A 13,765-nucleotide genomic window follows, 5' to 3' on the forward strand; every position below is an offset into this window, starting at 1 on the left:
AACAGACAACCGCTCATACTCACATCAACGTCCTCACTGAGCGTGAACTTATGAACCCGCGCTGTCAGCGTCTTCTCTTACCTCATCGTGTAGAGAAGCGTGCCATTGTCAACTAGTCGCAGAAGTTTGTTCGGGGTTGTCATGTTGTGGGCCACAGACTTCTTCCCATTGTGGAAAAATGTGTCAGGTGTCCAGATCTTACTGGCAAGGAGGTTGTTGAGGGGCAACACCTGCATGGGCCCATCAAATTTCAGTCTCTCATCTCTCCAACTCTGGCGGAAAAATACATCGATGGTGTACTCCTGTGGGGAGTGGAGTGGAAAGTTGTAATCATATGAAGCGTTCAAGTGTATAGCATTTATTCTTTAGAGAAAATGGCAAGATATAGTGTCACACACAGTTTTCCTACTACCAATTCATTTTCATTATCAATCTCCTGAATTAAACATTGATTCGTGATTTTAGCATTTCAGCAATTTTTGAACAACTTAGTCGCGCAACTCCACTGACACAGTCGGCAGTTGCCATAGCAATGACAGGACACCATTTTCTTTATTGCAAGCCAATGATTTTGAAGCAGTCATTTTCATATTTAGCACAATTGAGTTGTGTGGCCCTGTTTGAACAAGAAATTGCCAAGCTTTGACTTAGCTAGCTAGCTTACTTATCACGGTTCTCTATCGCAGTGCCCAATCTTTTTTTTTTTTTTTTTTGCACCACGGACCACTTTCATGTATGGACATAACGCTCTTGCCGGCCGCCCACTGCAACGCGTTCGGCCACTGTCTTAAAACAAATGTTAGCCTTAGCGGGGAGCTAGCCTAGTTAACTCATTCACTCACTCGCCATTTTCACTGAAGCAACCCCCTTGGCTCCCGGCTGTTTTACTGTTTTTTTTTGACTGATTTTGCAAGGCCCACAAAATATTGTGTTCTATTGCTATAAAACATGGAACCTACCAAATAAAAGATTAGAGTCTCTTCTTTCATCAGGAAAAAAAAAATGTCTACCTGTTTCCGTTTTGCAGCAATTAGCATTAGAATATAGCTAAGTTTCATCATTAATCACAAACCTGTTGAAAAAGAGCCTTTTTGTAACATGGCCCTGGCTGATCTCTTATACTCTGCAGCCACCTGGTGGCCGTTTTTTTTTGTAATAACCACCATTGCTTTAAGTGACCTCTTCAGGTCAGAAGCTGCCCCAAAGCTTTCTGTATGCTCTAGCATAAAAACAAAATAAAAAAACGTAAATATACTTTTTTCGAGGGGATTTCGAACGCAAGTGAAAAAAGTAGCGGCTTGTAGTCCAGAAATGACTGTAGGTCTACTCTTAACATTTCATGTTCCATCTGAAGGAGTTGGTGTCCTGGCAACAGAGCTCCTCATTAGCTGTGTAGAGCAGCTGTGCAGACTTGAGTAATCGATAATTTTGCCTTTTCTGGTACATTCAAAGGCTTCTTGGTGAGCAGTGATGTGGAACTGACTGCTCCGTGGGTGAAAATCAAAAACTGGTGATCAATTCCAAGTGGCTTCAAAACAAGGCCATCATCCTCGGGGGGTGGGGGGTCGGGATTTGGATAACGTCTCTACTCAATACATCAAAATGACCTCTCTAAACAGTGCAGAATGTTAATTGATGTTGCTGACCTTGCGCTAACCAACTTGAAACAATTACTCTGTTTTATCTTAAACACAGGCCTGAAAATAACATCCATTAATTTGGTGTTATAAACAAAGAAAAAAAAGAATCTTTGTTTTAATTGCAATAGATGGACAACCTCTATATTGAAAATGAATGTAATCTATCTGCTATTATGCTAATCACATCAGATTAGGATATGGCTTGTTTGCCCATCGCAAACAAGTCATGACTGCAGGCCAGCAGAAACAGATGAGCACACATTGACACCAGAGGGCAGTTGTATTAATGATCCCTTCCCTCAAAATACAAAAACACATTTCAAAAGACAAACTGGAATTTTGCACCCGAGGCTTAAGACCATGAATGCATATTTGAAGGAAACACAACGCAATTGCCATTTCGGCAGAGCATGTTTTTATTTTGATGTCTTTTTTATTACACACAATTTAATATGCAGATCATTTGTGGCCTTGCGTGCACGTGTAGACTTGTCAGCCATGTTTGCTTGCTATGGTGTGAAAATAATGGCTATCATTGACATTTACTGTAAGAATCAAATGAATAAATGAAAAAAAAAAGTCATATTTTTATCAAATTTGTATGCAGATATTATATAAGTTGACGCGTCCTTTCCTGGTTGCTAGGCTATTTTTCGCCAAGCTCACAGAGGTTGATAATCTGCCAGTTTTTCCTTCTTTTTTTTCTCATTCTATTCAAATCAGCTATGATTCAAGAACTGGGACAACCACATAAAAACACATTCCCTTTCGCCTGTCTGTCAATGTGAGCTTTTAGTCTTGCATTTATACATATTTTTACATAATAGCGCATGTTCTATCAAAGCGGGAAGTTATTTGGTGCCGTGCTCTCTGAAGAAATGATTGAAGTTGTGAGGGTAAATCAAGACTTTCTTTTCAGCGAATGCGTCTTTTGAGTTTATGAGACAATTTCCTGTGCAAAGCCTCACCTGTGCTTGTTAACCACTGGAGTGAGTGTTAAATTCAGCTAAACTGATCAATGTGTAAAGGGCGATATATTTTATTGGTTTGCTTGTTTTGGACAGAAATCACCAATAAACACGGGAGTTTAATTTGACAGTACGTACCTTCATTCAGCTCTTTTAGTTTACACAGAGCCAGTTAAAGCTTGTACAGTTTATTGTTTTTGGCAGCGTGCCGTAATGAAATTGCACGTAAGCTTTTATTTTTTTTTCTTCTTCTTCTGCTGGCCCCCGTTTACATCCCAGCAACATCCCCCCCCTACAACTTGCTCTCCATCCTCCATATCCTGCACCTCCGCGACCTAACGGCCAATACCTGCATTTATTGGATTTTTTGATTATTGCCTGCTTCTTGTCAGATTTGTTTTGCAGTTTGGGCTGCCTTTCTGGTGGTAACGCTCGTCTGTTTGGTGTTTCTCCCTCGTTTTGATGAAAAGAAGAAAAAAAAGAAATCGGCCAAATGCACCTGGCTCAGCCCTCAATATATATATGAGTTAATTTATCTGTATTCCCTGCGTGCGAGGTCCAAAAGCCAAAGCGTCACTTTAATGAGTGATGTGAGAAAGAATAAAACAAAGCCTCACACTGCAAGGTTTTAACACAGAGACATTTTGTCATTGTTACGGTTCTCAAAGGATTAATTAGGATTAATTTTATGTCCTGGTAGTGATAGAATGGAGCTTCTCCAATTGCAGTAAGCAATAGGACATTTTGTCTATACACTTTTTTAATTTTTTAATTTTTAATTTTTTATTTTTTTTAATTTTTATTTTTTTTAATTGTTTTTATTTTTTTATTATTATTATTTTTTTGCACAGCACATCTACCTGCTACTCTTTAAGACACACGTGCACATTTAGTACGATTCAATACAAATATCTGCATTTCAAAACATAATGTTAATTTTTTTTTTACAATTGGACGAATGAATATTAATATTTTTCTTATACATTATGATTTTTACACTGGTGTTAAACCGCTGCATCATGCTTAGAGGTGTTTCTAGTATTTAAAAAAAAATTAAATAAAAAAATAAATAAGGGCGGCATGGCTCAGTGGTAGAGTGGTCGTCTTCCATCCGTGAGGTTGTGGACTCGATCCTCACCCCCCGTGGTGACCATTTTGAAGTGTCCTTGAGCAAGACACTGAAACACGATTTGCTCCCAGCGGACCTAGCAGCGCCCCGCATGGCAGCGGTCGACCACTAGTGTACTAATACGTGTGTGAATTGGTGAATGTGAGGCATTGTAAAGTGCTTTGAGCACCGTGTGGTGTAGATAAAGCGCTATATAAAAAGCCGTCCATTTACCATTTCATAAACACCTGTAAATATTGTGGTACTGACACAATTCTCATCTTTTTTTTTGGATCTAAACCACCACAATGGATTTGATATAAAATGAACAAGGTACGTCTTCTGGTGTCTGACAGTGCCTCGTTAGATGAGATTGTGTGGGAAAAGCATTGGCAACAAGCAAGTAACAAAAATGATGGGCGGCTAATGAGATGGCATGGAAATACATAATAGAATATTGATGAAACCAGAATACCTTCATTAATTCCTCAAAAGGAAGGAATGTCTTTGTTGATAGTTTGTTGCGTTTCTCCTATTAGATACACGCCAAATGCAAGTTTCAGATAAAGGAAAACAATGTAAATATTTAGTTTGAGTCGACAACTTGACACAGCGCCGTTTATCTACGTTAGCTATCTCATGTGCCAGTTGTGATTTACTGCTCGGAAAAAGATCTGTTGTCTGTGGAACTTTTTTTTGTGCGCTAATGTTATTTGTGAAATATGCGAAGATGTCGTCTTTTTGACAATACACAGCCGGCCAGAGATGACATTCGCCAGCGTGATAATGACACACGCCACTTCCTTCAGGCAGCACATCCATTAACTCCATTCTTTTGAGCTTCACTGAGCATTATTATAATTAGTCAAAGATGTGATTGATGAGCTGTAAGCTAATTACTGGTCATTCTTGATTCTCTGCTGTAAACAATTATCTTGGTATGTTATTTTTTTTGGGGTGAATTCACCTTTCCCTGCTGTGAGTGTGAGATTTGCAACTAACTGCGAAGCTCCTGCAAACTGCAATTATCTTCAGTGTTCATCTTCCTGCTCTGAGGCGTAAACACATTTAGCACTTCACTGTGTTCAGCCCGAGGCACATTTTTGTTCCACCAAATATAATCACATTGCAGTAAACAAATGAAGGACAATGTCCATAACTGCATCTCCTAAAACTTGTTGTCATTAATAACCATAAAAACAAACACATCCTGTTTGGTTTTATTACTCGTTCATGGCTTCCACAGTTAGCACTACTTAGTCATGATTGTATTGCAGTATATAATTGTATAACCTAAATTAGGTTATATGCACTAGAATGAGGACATGATACATATGAGACCTAATATGAATGTTTTTCTGCAATTAAAAAAAAAAAGGCCCAAGTGTCTTAATGACATATTCATATATTAAAAAAAAACATACTATATGGTAAACCTCTTTTAAAAAGTCTCTCTTTTAAAAAGTAAAGTCTCTTTTTTCTTCTTCTTGTTTTTCTCCCAAAACAAAAAACAAAACAAACAAAAAAAAAAACCTTCATATCTCTGATTAATTCAACGTTCAGTTCAACTTGAAATTTGAAAAAAATAAATAAATAGAAAAAGTGAGAGTAACATTATCTGTGAAGAAAAAGTCTGTGTGGACTGCGGACTAAAGTATTATTTATTATTCCTGCACGTGTTACTGAGTATCAGTTCACTTTGATGATTTTATCTACAACGCTGTGCGAACGTCTTTGGACCACTATTGGATTTGTTGGTGTAGCGAATCAAAACAGACCTCTGCCATGGACTTTATATTATATTATACTTTATATTGTATTGGAGTAAAACACGCAGACTGCAGTTACACTTTTAAATGTCATTTGGGACCAGCAGTATAACACAAGAATTATATTTAAACTTTTTTTTAGTTAAGTCAGAAAGTTGGTTGTAGACATTCTCGATTTGAGCTCCAGGATTTTGAAATGAGAAATTATGAATGTTAAATCTCGACTTGGCTTATTTCTACACGCTCACATTTGATTAAACCACAAATGTTTTGCAGCTAGTCTTTTTCTCGTTACGAAACATATTTCGCAACAAGGCTTTCCTCCTGAATTGCATCAGGATTTTTGACCTGTTTTACTGCCACTTCACCTCTTTTTTTATTTTTTTTTAATTTTGGTGCCGTGTGATTTTGCTAATATGAGATCATGTCAAAGGGATTGTGTTAATGTGTGTTTTAGGATGATTGTAGTAACCTTAAGTTAGTTTATCTTATGTTTCAAGTCTTTTGAGTTGCTAACTTTCATTGCCATAAGATATGATGGGATTGTTTTGGAGACGTGGCATATTGGGGCTTCGGTGAAGGCTACGGGTGGGAAGTGAAGCTTTTCAAGTGCATTTGAGGTCGGAGATGGGTAATTGGACAAGTGGATATACAGCACTTCAGTTGTTCAGTTTGGGGAACAACTCCTTTTTTTTTTTTTAACAATCCCTGCAAGCGTTTGAAGCCTGGCATTGTGTAGCTAGCTTGAGGGAGGGCCAGTTATTGGATTTGATTGTGCCATTTAGTACAACCGCTCATAGTGCACTTGAGGATGAATCCTTGAATATAGTGCCGTGAACAAGTTGACATTTTCGCTTAGCCAGAAAAATGTTTATGTCCAAAAACAATTGCTTACAGGGCAGTGTCCTGTTTTTTTTTTTTTTTGTATTTCTGAAGGTGCCTAAATAATAAATAAATAAATAAAGAAATAAAGAAATAAAACCTTGTGGGTTGGTTGCCATGAAGCTTGGTCACTGTTGTTTCACGTCAGGAGGAAGGATTGTAGTAATAAAGCGAATGGGAATGAAATGGAAACGCAGAGTGGAATATGAGTTATATGATTGAAATTCACTACATCAGCAAAAAAAGCCTGCACAGATTTTCAGATATCGAAGGCCTTGAGTGTACGGGGTAGAAAATAGCAGCCAATATCTACACTTGTTTTTAAAGTGGCAAAGGAATTTCAGTGTTTCTGTAGGTATCAGCAAGTCTAATTTAATGCTTTTTTTAATGCAACTTAAAATAAACGTCGTACTGTATATAAACACGTGCTCGCAGCTTCACACACAAACACACACACACGTCGTTGGGCCAAAACCTTCTACCTACAAAACCGTCACTTTTCAGGAGACCCCAAAAACAGCATGTTTGCTGATCCATTAACATTGGATTATCAAAGAAAGAAAGCCATTTTCAATACTTTAAATTGGTCAATATTTTGTAAAAAAAACAAAACAAAAAAACATTACATTTATCAAATTGTGACTTATGAGGTAATGGCTATTTGGCTATTTTCCCATGCAGAAGAAGTAAAACGCCCGGTTCAGTAAAACCCCGTTGTAGTATAACCGTGTCTTCTTTCCATGTGGAAACTGGATGGATGTTCAATTCTTCATGCTTTTTTTTTATGACCCACAGACACTCTGAACTTATGTAAATAAAATAACCCTAACCTTTGTATAAACACTCCTGAATACCTTTCACAATGACATTTAAGTTTGGAGCAAACAATTAGTTTCATTTATATGCATGATTTTGAAAGGAAATGACGAGCCATACTCCAGTTCCATTTAGTTGCTTGTGAGTGCCTTGAAGGCTCATTGTCTCCAAAGCCAAATTCGCTTCAATCAAATGAAAAAAAAAGCTAAAAATAACTCACCGCGGCCATTATCATACATTTACGAGCTCTGTAAATGCGGCCAACCACTTTGCTCGTTTGATGCGGTCGTCTTCATTAGTATTTGAACTCGCCGCCCATCCACACAGCGGATGCCCTCCCTTCTTGTAATGGGTACCAATTCCAGCAATTCATACTGCTCATTATTGAGATCTGGGATCTACGAGTTAGTCGGCGCCACTATTCCGATTTTTCCTTACTTTGGTGTATCACAATTTTTTTTAAATTGTGCAACCTTTGTTTTGAAATAATAGATGACATTCACTATAATGTGTACAACTGTCAGACTCTCTCTCTCTCTCTATATATATATATTTTTTTTTTCATCATCAAAAGTACGGCGTGCCAAGCTACATTTCCTCTTGCGTTCTTGTGGTGCAACTTTTAAGCAGAGACAGTGGGTGATGTTGAAACGGAATGCTTGAAGCCTTGATTTAATGTTTATGTGCACGAGGAGGATAAAAACAGTGTACTGATCAGTGGTATCAAATAAATTCACGACTAACAATTTAAAAAAAAAAAAAGGTGAGTCTAAGTCTCCATTGGGAAGAAAAATAGTGCATGAACAACTCTCCAACAAAACAAAAGTACACATATTAAGGGTAGGGTAATTTCCTTCAACTTTTTATACCTCAAATGTGCAAATATTTTTAAATTCCAAAGCATATTAACCTGCGATGTAAGGTGAAAGATAACTTTTGATTTGGTCAGACTGTAGTAATCAACCTGCTTCAACTGCTGTCTAGCCACTAGCCAGACAACTAGCAGCTAGCTAGCTAGCTAGCTAGCTTGTTTTAAATTTAGCATTTTACTACACAAAAATATTTCAAATTGCTTTGTATACAAAGAGTTGGGTCTCTAGATGGTTTGGCTAACAGTTAAAGTACATATTTTGTTTTTGTCTGTAGATGTGAATTTAGCCAGATTGTGACATAACATTGTGGCTAATTTTCATAACTGCCACCACACCGAGCTTCTCCACTCATGACTTGGCAGCTTGGCTAGGCGATGTTTTGCATGTGCCACAGAAAAGTCAGGACAGCCGAGTCAAAACAGGATAGAAAAAAAAACAGCAGACAAAAATAGGGGGTGTGAAGTGTTCTGTAATTCCTGATCTTTTGGGTATTTTGAAAAGCATATCACATCACAGTTGTTATTAATACGCCTGGGAACTGTTTTAAATTGCTAAAAAGCAAAATATGTCTTCTCTGAGGAGGGCTGTAGCACTGTGAGTGAAAGAAACCCTCGGAGCATATGTTTGTTATTTATCTGATACTTGTTCTGAACTTCCTTTTTTTGGTGAAGGTTTGTTACTAAAAATATGCAAGACTGCGATCATGAAATGAAAGTGGACGTGCCGGGACAATTCTGAACATCACAGTGTATGCCATTTTTGTATCCTGTACCTTTTTTTTTTTAAACAGCCGCATGTATCCCTATTTCTGACAGTGTGTCACATGTCCTCTAACTACCCATTGTGCCATTGATTCATGGTGTTTCCAAAATGGGGCGCGTGAATACAATAGAAGATTGGGGGCTAAAAGTGAGCCGAGAAAACCTCAAAGGTGTTATCTGCTGAAAAAAAGATAAAGTGCTCTCTATTGTGATAAGAACATGCTCATGACCCCGAGTCGGCACCCGGATAGCATGGATGTGTGCATGTTATGCTTTATGAACAGTTTACAAGAGAATGGAACTATATACCAATTTCTTTAGGTAGGGTGACCAACCGTATTTTGATATTCAAAAACGAGGACACTTGGCCTCGATATACTTAAATGATACTCAAAGATGCCATGTAAGCTGTGTGGGTAACATAAAAAAAACAAAAACATAACTCTCTTTTGAAGTCTTACTTAGAAATTAGGGGTGTGAATTGCATAGGACCTGGCGATTCGTGTCACGATTCGATATCGATTAATTCCGATACTAATCTATAAATTGATCATTGCGATTTTTTTTTTTTAACTCAAATTTAGAAGATACTGATCAGTAAACTTCTACAAGTACACTGTAAGATTTGTATGAAAATGTATTTATTTATCAGAAAATTCAGGCTTATAAGTGAGCCACTGCATTTAACAAACAGGTTGCCCGTCTGTTTAATGTTTGAAATATTAAGGCTTAATGTTCCATTAATATAACATTCTTCTATGCTTAATGTGTGAATCCTAACCCTAAGTAAGACGTTTTGTTGAATATTCCCATAAAAAAATGACGTTTAAAAATCGATTCGGCCGCAATATATCTGTAATATCGCGATATATTGCCGAATCGATTTTTTCTAACACCCCTATTAAAAATGAATACATTTTATGGGTGAGCGGGGATCGAACCCGCACCAAGACCACTTCTCCAGTTTGGAGCCGCCAACACAGCTCAGGCAGGACCTTATGTGAACTCTCAGGAAGTGAGGTTCATAAAAAGCTGACCTCCATTTTTCTTTAAAAAAATAAAATAAAAATAAAATAATAAAATGCCCATAAAATATGTGTAAAATAGAGCAAATGTCTACAATCACATTTTGTTTTTTAATTTTTTAAATGTTAATTCATGAATTGAATAACAATTATTCTGTGACGAATTTAGGAGAAAGTGAGACGACTTCATAGAATTTTAAACAAGGCCAGAGACTTTGAAGTCCTGCTTGACTTGACATATCCTAGCAAGAACAGTCTTTTACATAAGCTGCAAATACCCCTTTAATGAAAGAAAGGGACTACTCAGCTGCTGTAATTATCTTTAGTGATATATCTATTTGAAAAAAGATCCTTGTGGATTTGTGTCGAATTTGACTTTGACAGCCCCGAACTGCACCAGAGCAGTTTGTGTGGCTCTCTTGCGAGACCAAAGAACTCCAAAGCTCAATAATCCAGCTACAAAATACAAGAGTGTCGAGCCATCTCCGAGCTATAGTAAAAAAAAAAAAAAAAAAACGTCCTTACCCCAAGGCGGTCAATTATAGCTGGATGATCAAATATGTCAAATGCTGCATAACATTCAGGGACAAAAAAATGAGCGGATCTTTTTTTGTCTGCTGTTTAAAGGCACTCATTCAGGGCTTGTAATGACTCATGGAATACTACATATACAAATATATATATATATATATATATATATAGATAGATAGATTTATATATAAATGTGATAAAAAAAAAAAAATATATATATATATAATATATACAATCTACATAATACAAAGTTTGTATAGTTTGGATGTTGAAGTCCGCTGCTGATTTTGAAAAAAAAAAAAAAAAACTCCACTGTTGACTGTTATTTAGTTTATCGTTGCTCAGTGACCTGCCTGAATAAAATTCTTGATTTTTCTCACAGTTTCATCACATTGCTGTCAACATTCATTATTGAACCACGTCACTGCCATTGCATTTATTAACTTTTGATTGTTTTCTGTATCTAGTTTCAAAGTAACCCACTTAATAATGTCATTTATAAACTTAAGAGCAATTGCCTGACTGAATGATTGGCAGTATATGGTTTCATTATAATAATAATAATAATAAAAAAAGAAAGAAAAGAAAGGCCATTGCTTTATAACCATAGACAGCCAGGGTTGGCAAATGTAAATGTTTTTAATCAAAGAGATGAAGATAGAGGGAGAAATACTCACCATGTCAGTGTCTGACACGGGTCCAAAACTCGTCACGTAAATGTTTGTCGTCACTTCAGTGACACTCTCTGTAAAAACCAACAGAAAGGAGCAGAACTCAGAGCAATGATTCTACAGTCAGTCTTGCCAAACGGATTATTCACGTGCGCGGCAAGGCTTGCAAATTAGCATTTAACGAAGCTCTCCTAATAGTAGACGAGGGATAACCGAATTTCATGTCGCTATGTAAAATGTTGCGGCGGCACTACTGAGCAAAGTTGATTCGCTTATGAACACTGATAATGCAATACTCGTCATCAAGCAAAAGGTAGGAAATCAAAAATTTATTTTTCGTCTGAATGGGAACAGAAGACGCGTTTGTTATTTCTCACCAATTCTTAGCCAGACGGGATCGTCTTTTCATCTAGCTCTACTGTCTGCCCTATCTGATGTGATCTGTTCTTTCGGCAGCTTTAATTAGTATATGCTGCAGTGCATTTCATACACAAGGTAACACGACGCGCTTCACGTAATTAAAAACACAACATCGAAAGCATTTATAAACATCTGTGCATCAGCTTTATAGCCACGATAGCCAAAATTGACGTTCTGAAGAATTTGACCCAAGGGCAAGCATATACAGGCTAAACAAAAGGGGTCCAAAGATTGACCCTTGTGCAACCCCACATGTCATGGCCATTCGATCAGATTACATTTTCCAGTTTGGTAAATCCGCCATAAGTGTGTGTCGGTCATTTCGCATGCTGACAAGCGCTTTAGAATGCAAACGAGCGTTTGGCGTTCCAATATTAACACTGGTGAGCTGAACTGTACTTGAGACGTGGACTAATTGATGCAGGAAGGCTTAGGGGCAAAAACATACACAAATTACTAACGGACTTCAGACTTGTGATTCTAATATTTGTCTTGCAAGGGAAATAAATAAATTGCCGCTTTGACCCAAAATAACGTTTTTTGTCTGACTCAGGAAGGAATATATATGAAACCTCTTGAACAAGAGATCTGCGGATCTCAATGGGATTTTCCTGATTAACCCTGGAGAACCCACGGGGTCAAATTTGGCCCCTCTAAATTCTGCTACTCAAATAACAAAGACCTTTTTTTTTTTCCAGCAGTGATTTTGTCCCTGTGTTCTTGTTTCCATTGGCCAAAGTGTGTTTGTACATTCAAAATCCAGTTCTAAAATGCAACAAATAAAACAAAAAAAATGATATTCTTCAATGTAGCTGTGTATTTGATTGATTATTTTCTTAAATTCTAAATACTTTACTGACAGTTTTTGTTATTCAGATTTTTGGAAATGATACCCCTAAATCCCAAAAGGGTCAAATTTCTCCCTAATCCTAAATGAGGGAATAAAGGGTTAAAATTGAAAAAATATATATTTTGGTGTTCAGTGAATTTACAGCAGTCATTGAATGTATAATTCATAATTTTCCAAAGAAGAAAAGGGTTCTTGGGTTCTCCAGGGTTAAATAATGGTTAAATAAAAAAATAAAAATATACTGTAATGGAGCATCTTAGCATCTAAGGTATGGCACTCGGTCCTTTATTATATGTACAATTAGATGCTGTATTGACATCATCACAAAATATAGTGATTATTATGACCCTCCATTATGACTCTGCAATGGGTTTTCTGCTCATATTGTGGAATAATCACATGTATCGTTGCACAATATATTAGACAAACATTCAAATGCCAAAAAAATGATCAAATGTTCATCTCATTTGGCAACTTCAAGAGCGGCTGTGTTAATTAGAAGTGAAAAACACCTCTCAATTTGAACGCATTAAGTAGGACATGAAGCAAGAGTAGAGAAAGACCGAAATTTGTCTGCCTCTTTGTGGATTGGGCGGATGTGCGAAGCAGGCTTTTCGGGCTCTCGTGAGACAAATAAATTCCCCTCGTAGCGCGACTAGAGAGTGATGAGGCTTTTATTCCGAAAGCGATACTTTGTGCTAACTACGTCCAAAAACCTAAGAGACCACCCACAGGTGAAGTCTCCTCTCCTCTGGCGAAGGACTCCCCCGAGAGAAGCGATCCACTTCCACATGAATCATCCTGATGACACAAAGAGTTCTCGCAAAGTACGTGATTATCACCACGCCGCGTCAGCGGTTTGCATGGCGCGCATCGGCGGAGGAAGAATGACTCTGCCCTTTTTTCTGTTTACAACAATGCATCAGGGCGTTAACGGTAAAGTGAATGGATGCTGCTAAAAATTTCAACTGAATGGAGTTTTCGAGTTCAACGCGGTTGATTACTATTCAACTTTTAACCCTGGAGAGCCCACGGGGTCAAATTTGGCCCCTATAAATTCTGCTACTCAAATAACAAAGACCTTTTTTTTTCTTTTTTTTTACAAATTTAACTTCAAAAGTCCAGAGTGCCACTTCTGACCCCTGCATGGGGCCATCTAGTGGATGAATATTGCACTTACATGAGCCAGAGTGGTGGTGACAAGATGGCTGGAAATCAATCCAAACAAAACCATCTTCTCAGCAAACCATCAGATGGTAAAATTGTGGGTTTTTTTTGTTCATCTATTTCATATCATGTTGCAGAATGCCTAGGAGTATGTTTTATATTTTTTTTTTGATAAATTAGCAACTCTGAGCTAGTTCAAAAAACAAGGGTTACAATTGAAAAAACATATATTTTGGTGTTCAGTGAACTTATAGCAGTCATTTAATGTATAATTCATAATTTTCC

At 37.3% G+C, this 13,765-nt stretch overlaps 1 protein-coding gene and 1 long non-coding RNA gene across 3 annotated transcripts in view; one reads left to right on the forward strand and one right to left on the reverse strand.

The window, feature by feature from the left end:
* Positions 1-13,765, forward strand: part of LOC144035776 (uncharacterized) — a 67,467-nt gene that overhangs the window by 31,273 nt on the left and 22,429 nt on the right. The window lies entirely within an intron of this gene.
* The window catches only part of gabra3 (gamma-aminobutyric acid type A receptor subunit alpha3), a 92,071-nt gene that overhangs the window by 24,888 nt on the left and 53,418 nt on the right, over positions 1-13,765 (reverse strand). For both annotated transcript variants that reach the window (XM_077545705.1, XM_077545704.1), the window contains exons 4-5: positions 11,050-11,117; positions 82-302 (exon numbers count right to left, since the gene is read on the reverse strand). In XM_077545705.1, the coding sequence (XP_077401831.1) occupies positions 82-302; positions 11,050-11,117 (289 nt within the window). The remainder of the gene's footprint in view (positions 1-81; positions 303-11,049; positions 11,118-13,765) is intronic.

Source organism: Vanacampus margaritifer, chromosome 16 (genome assembly GCF_051991255.1).
Source record: "Vanacampus margaritifer isolate UIUO_Vmar chromosome 16, RoL_Vmar_1.0, whole genome shotgun sequence".
NCBI lineage: Eukaryota > Metazoa > Chordata > Actinopteri > Syngnathiformes > Syngnathidae > Vanacampus > Vanacampus margaritifer.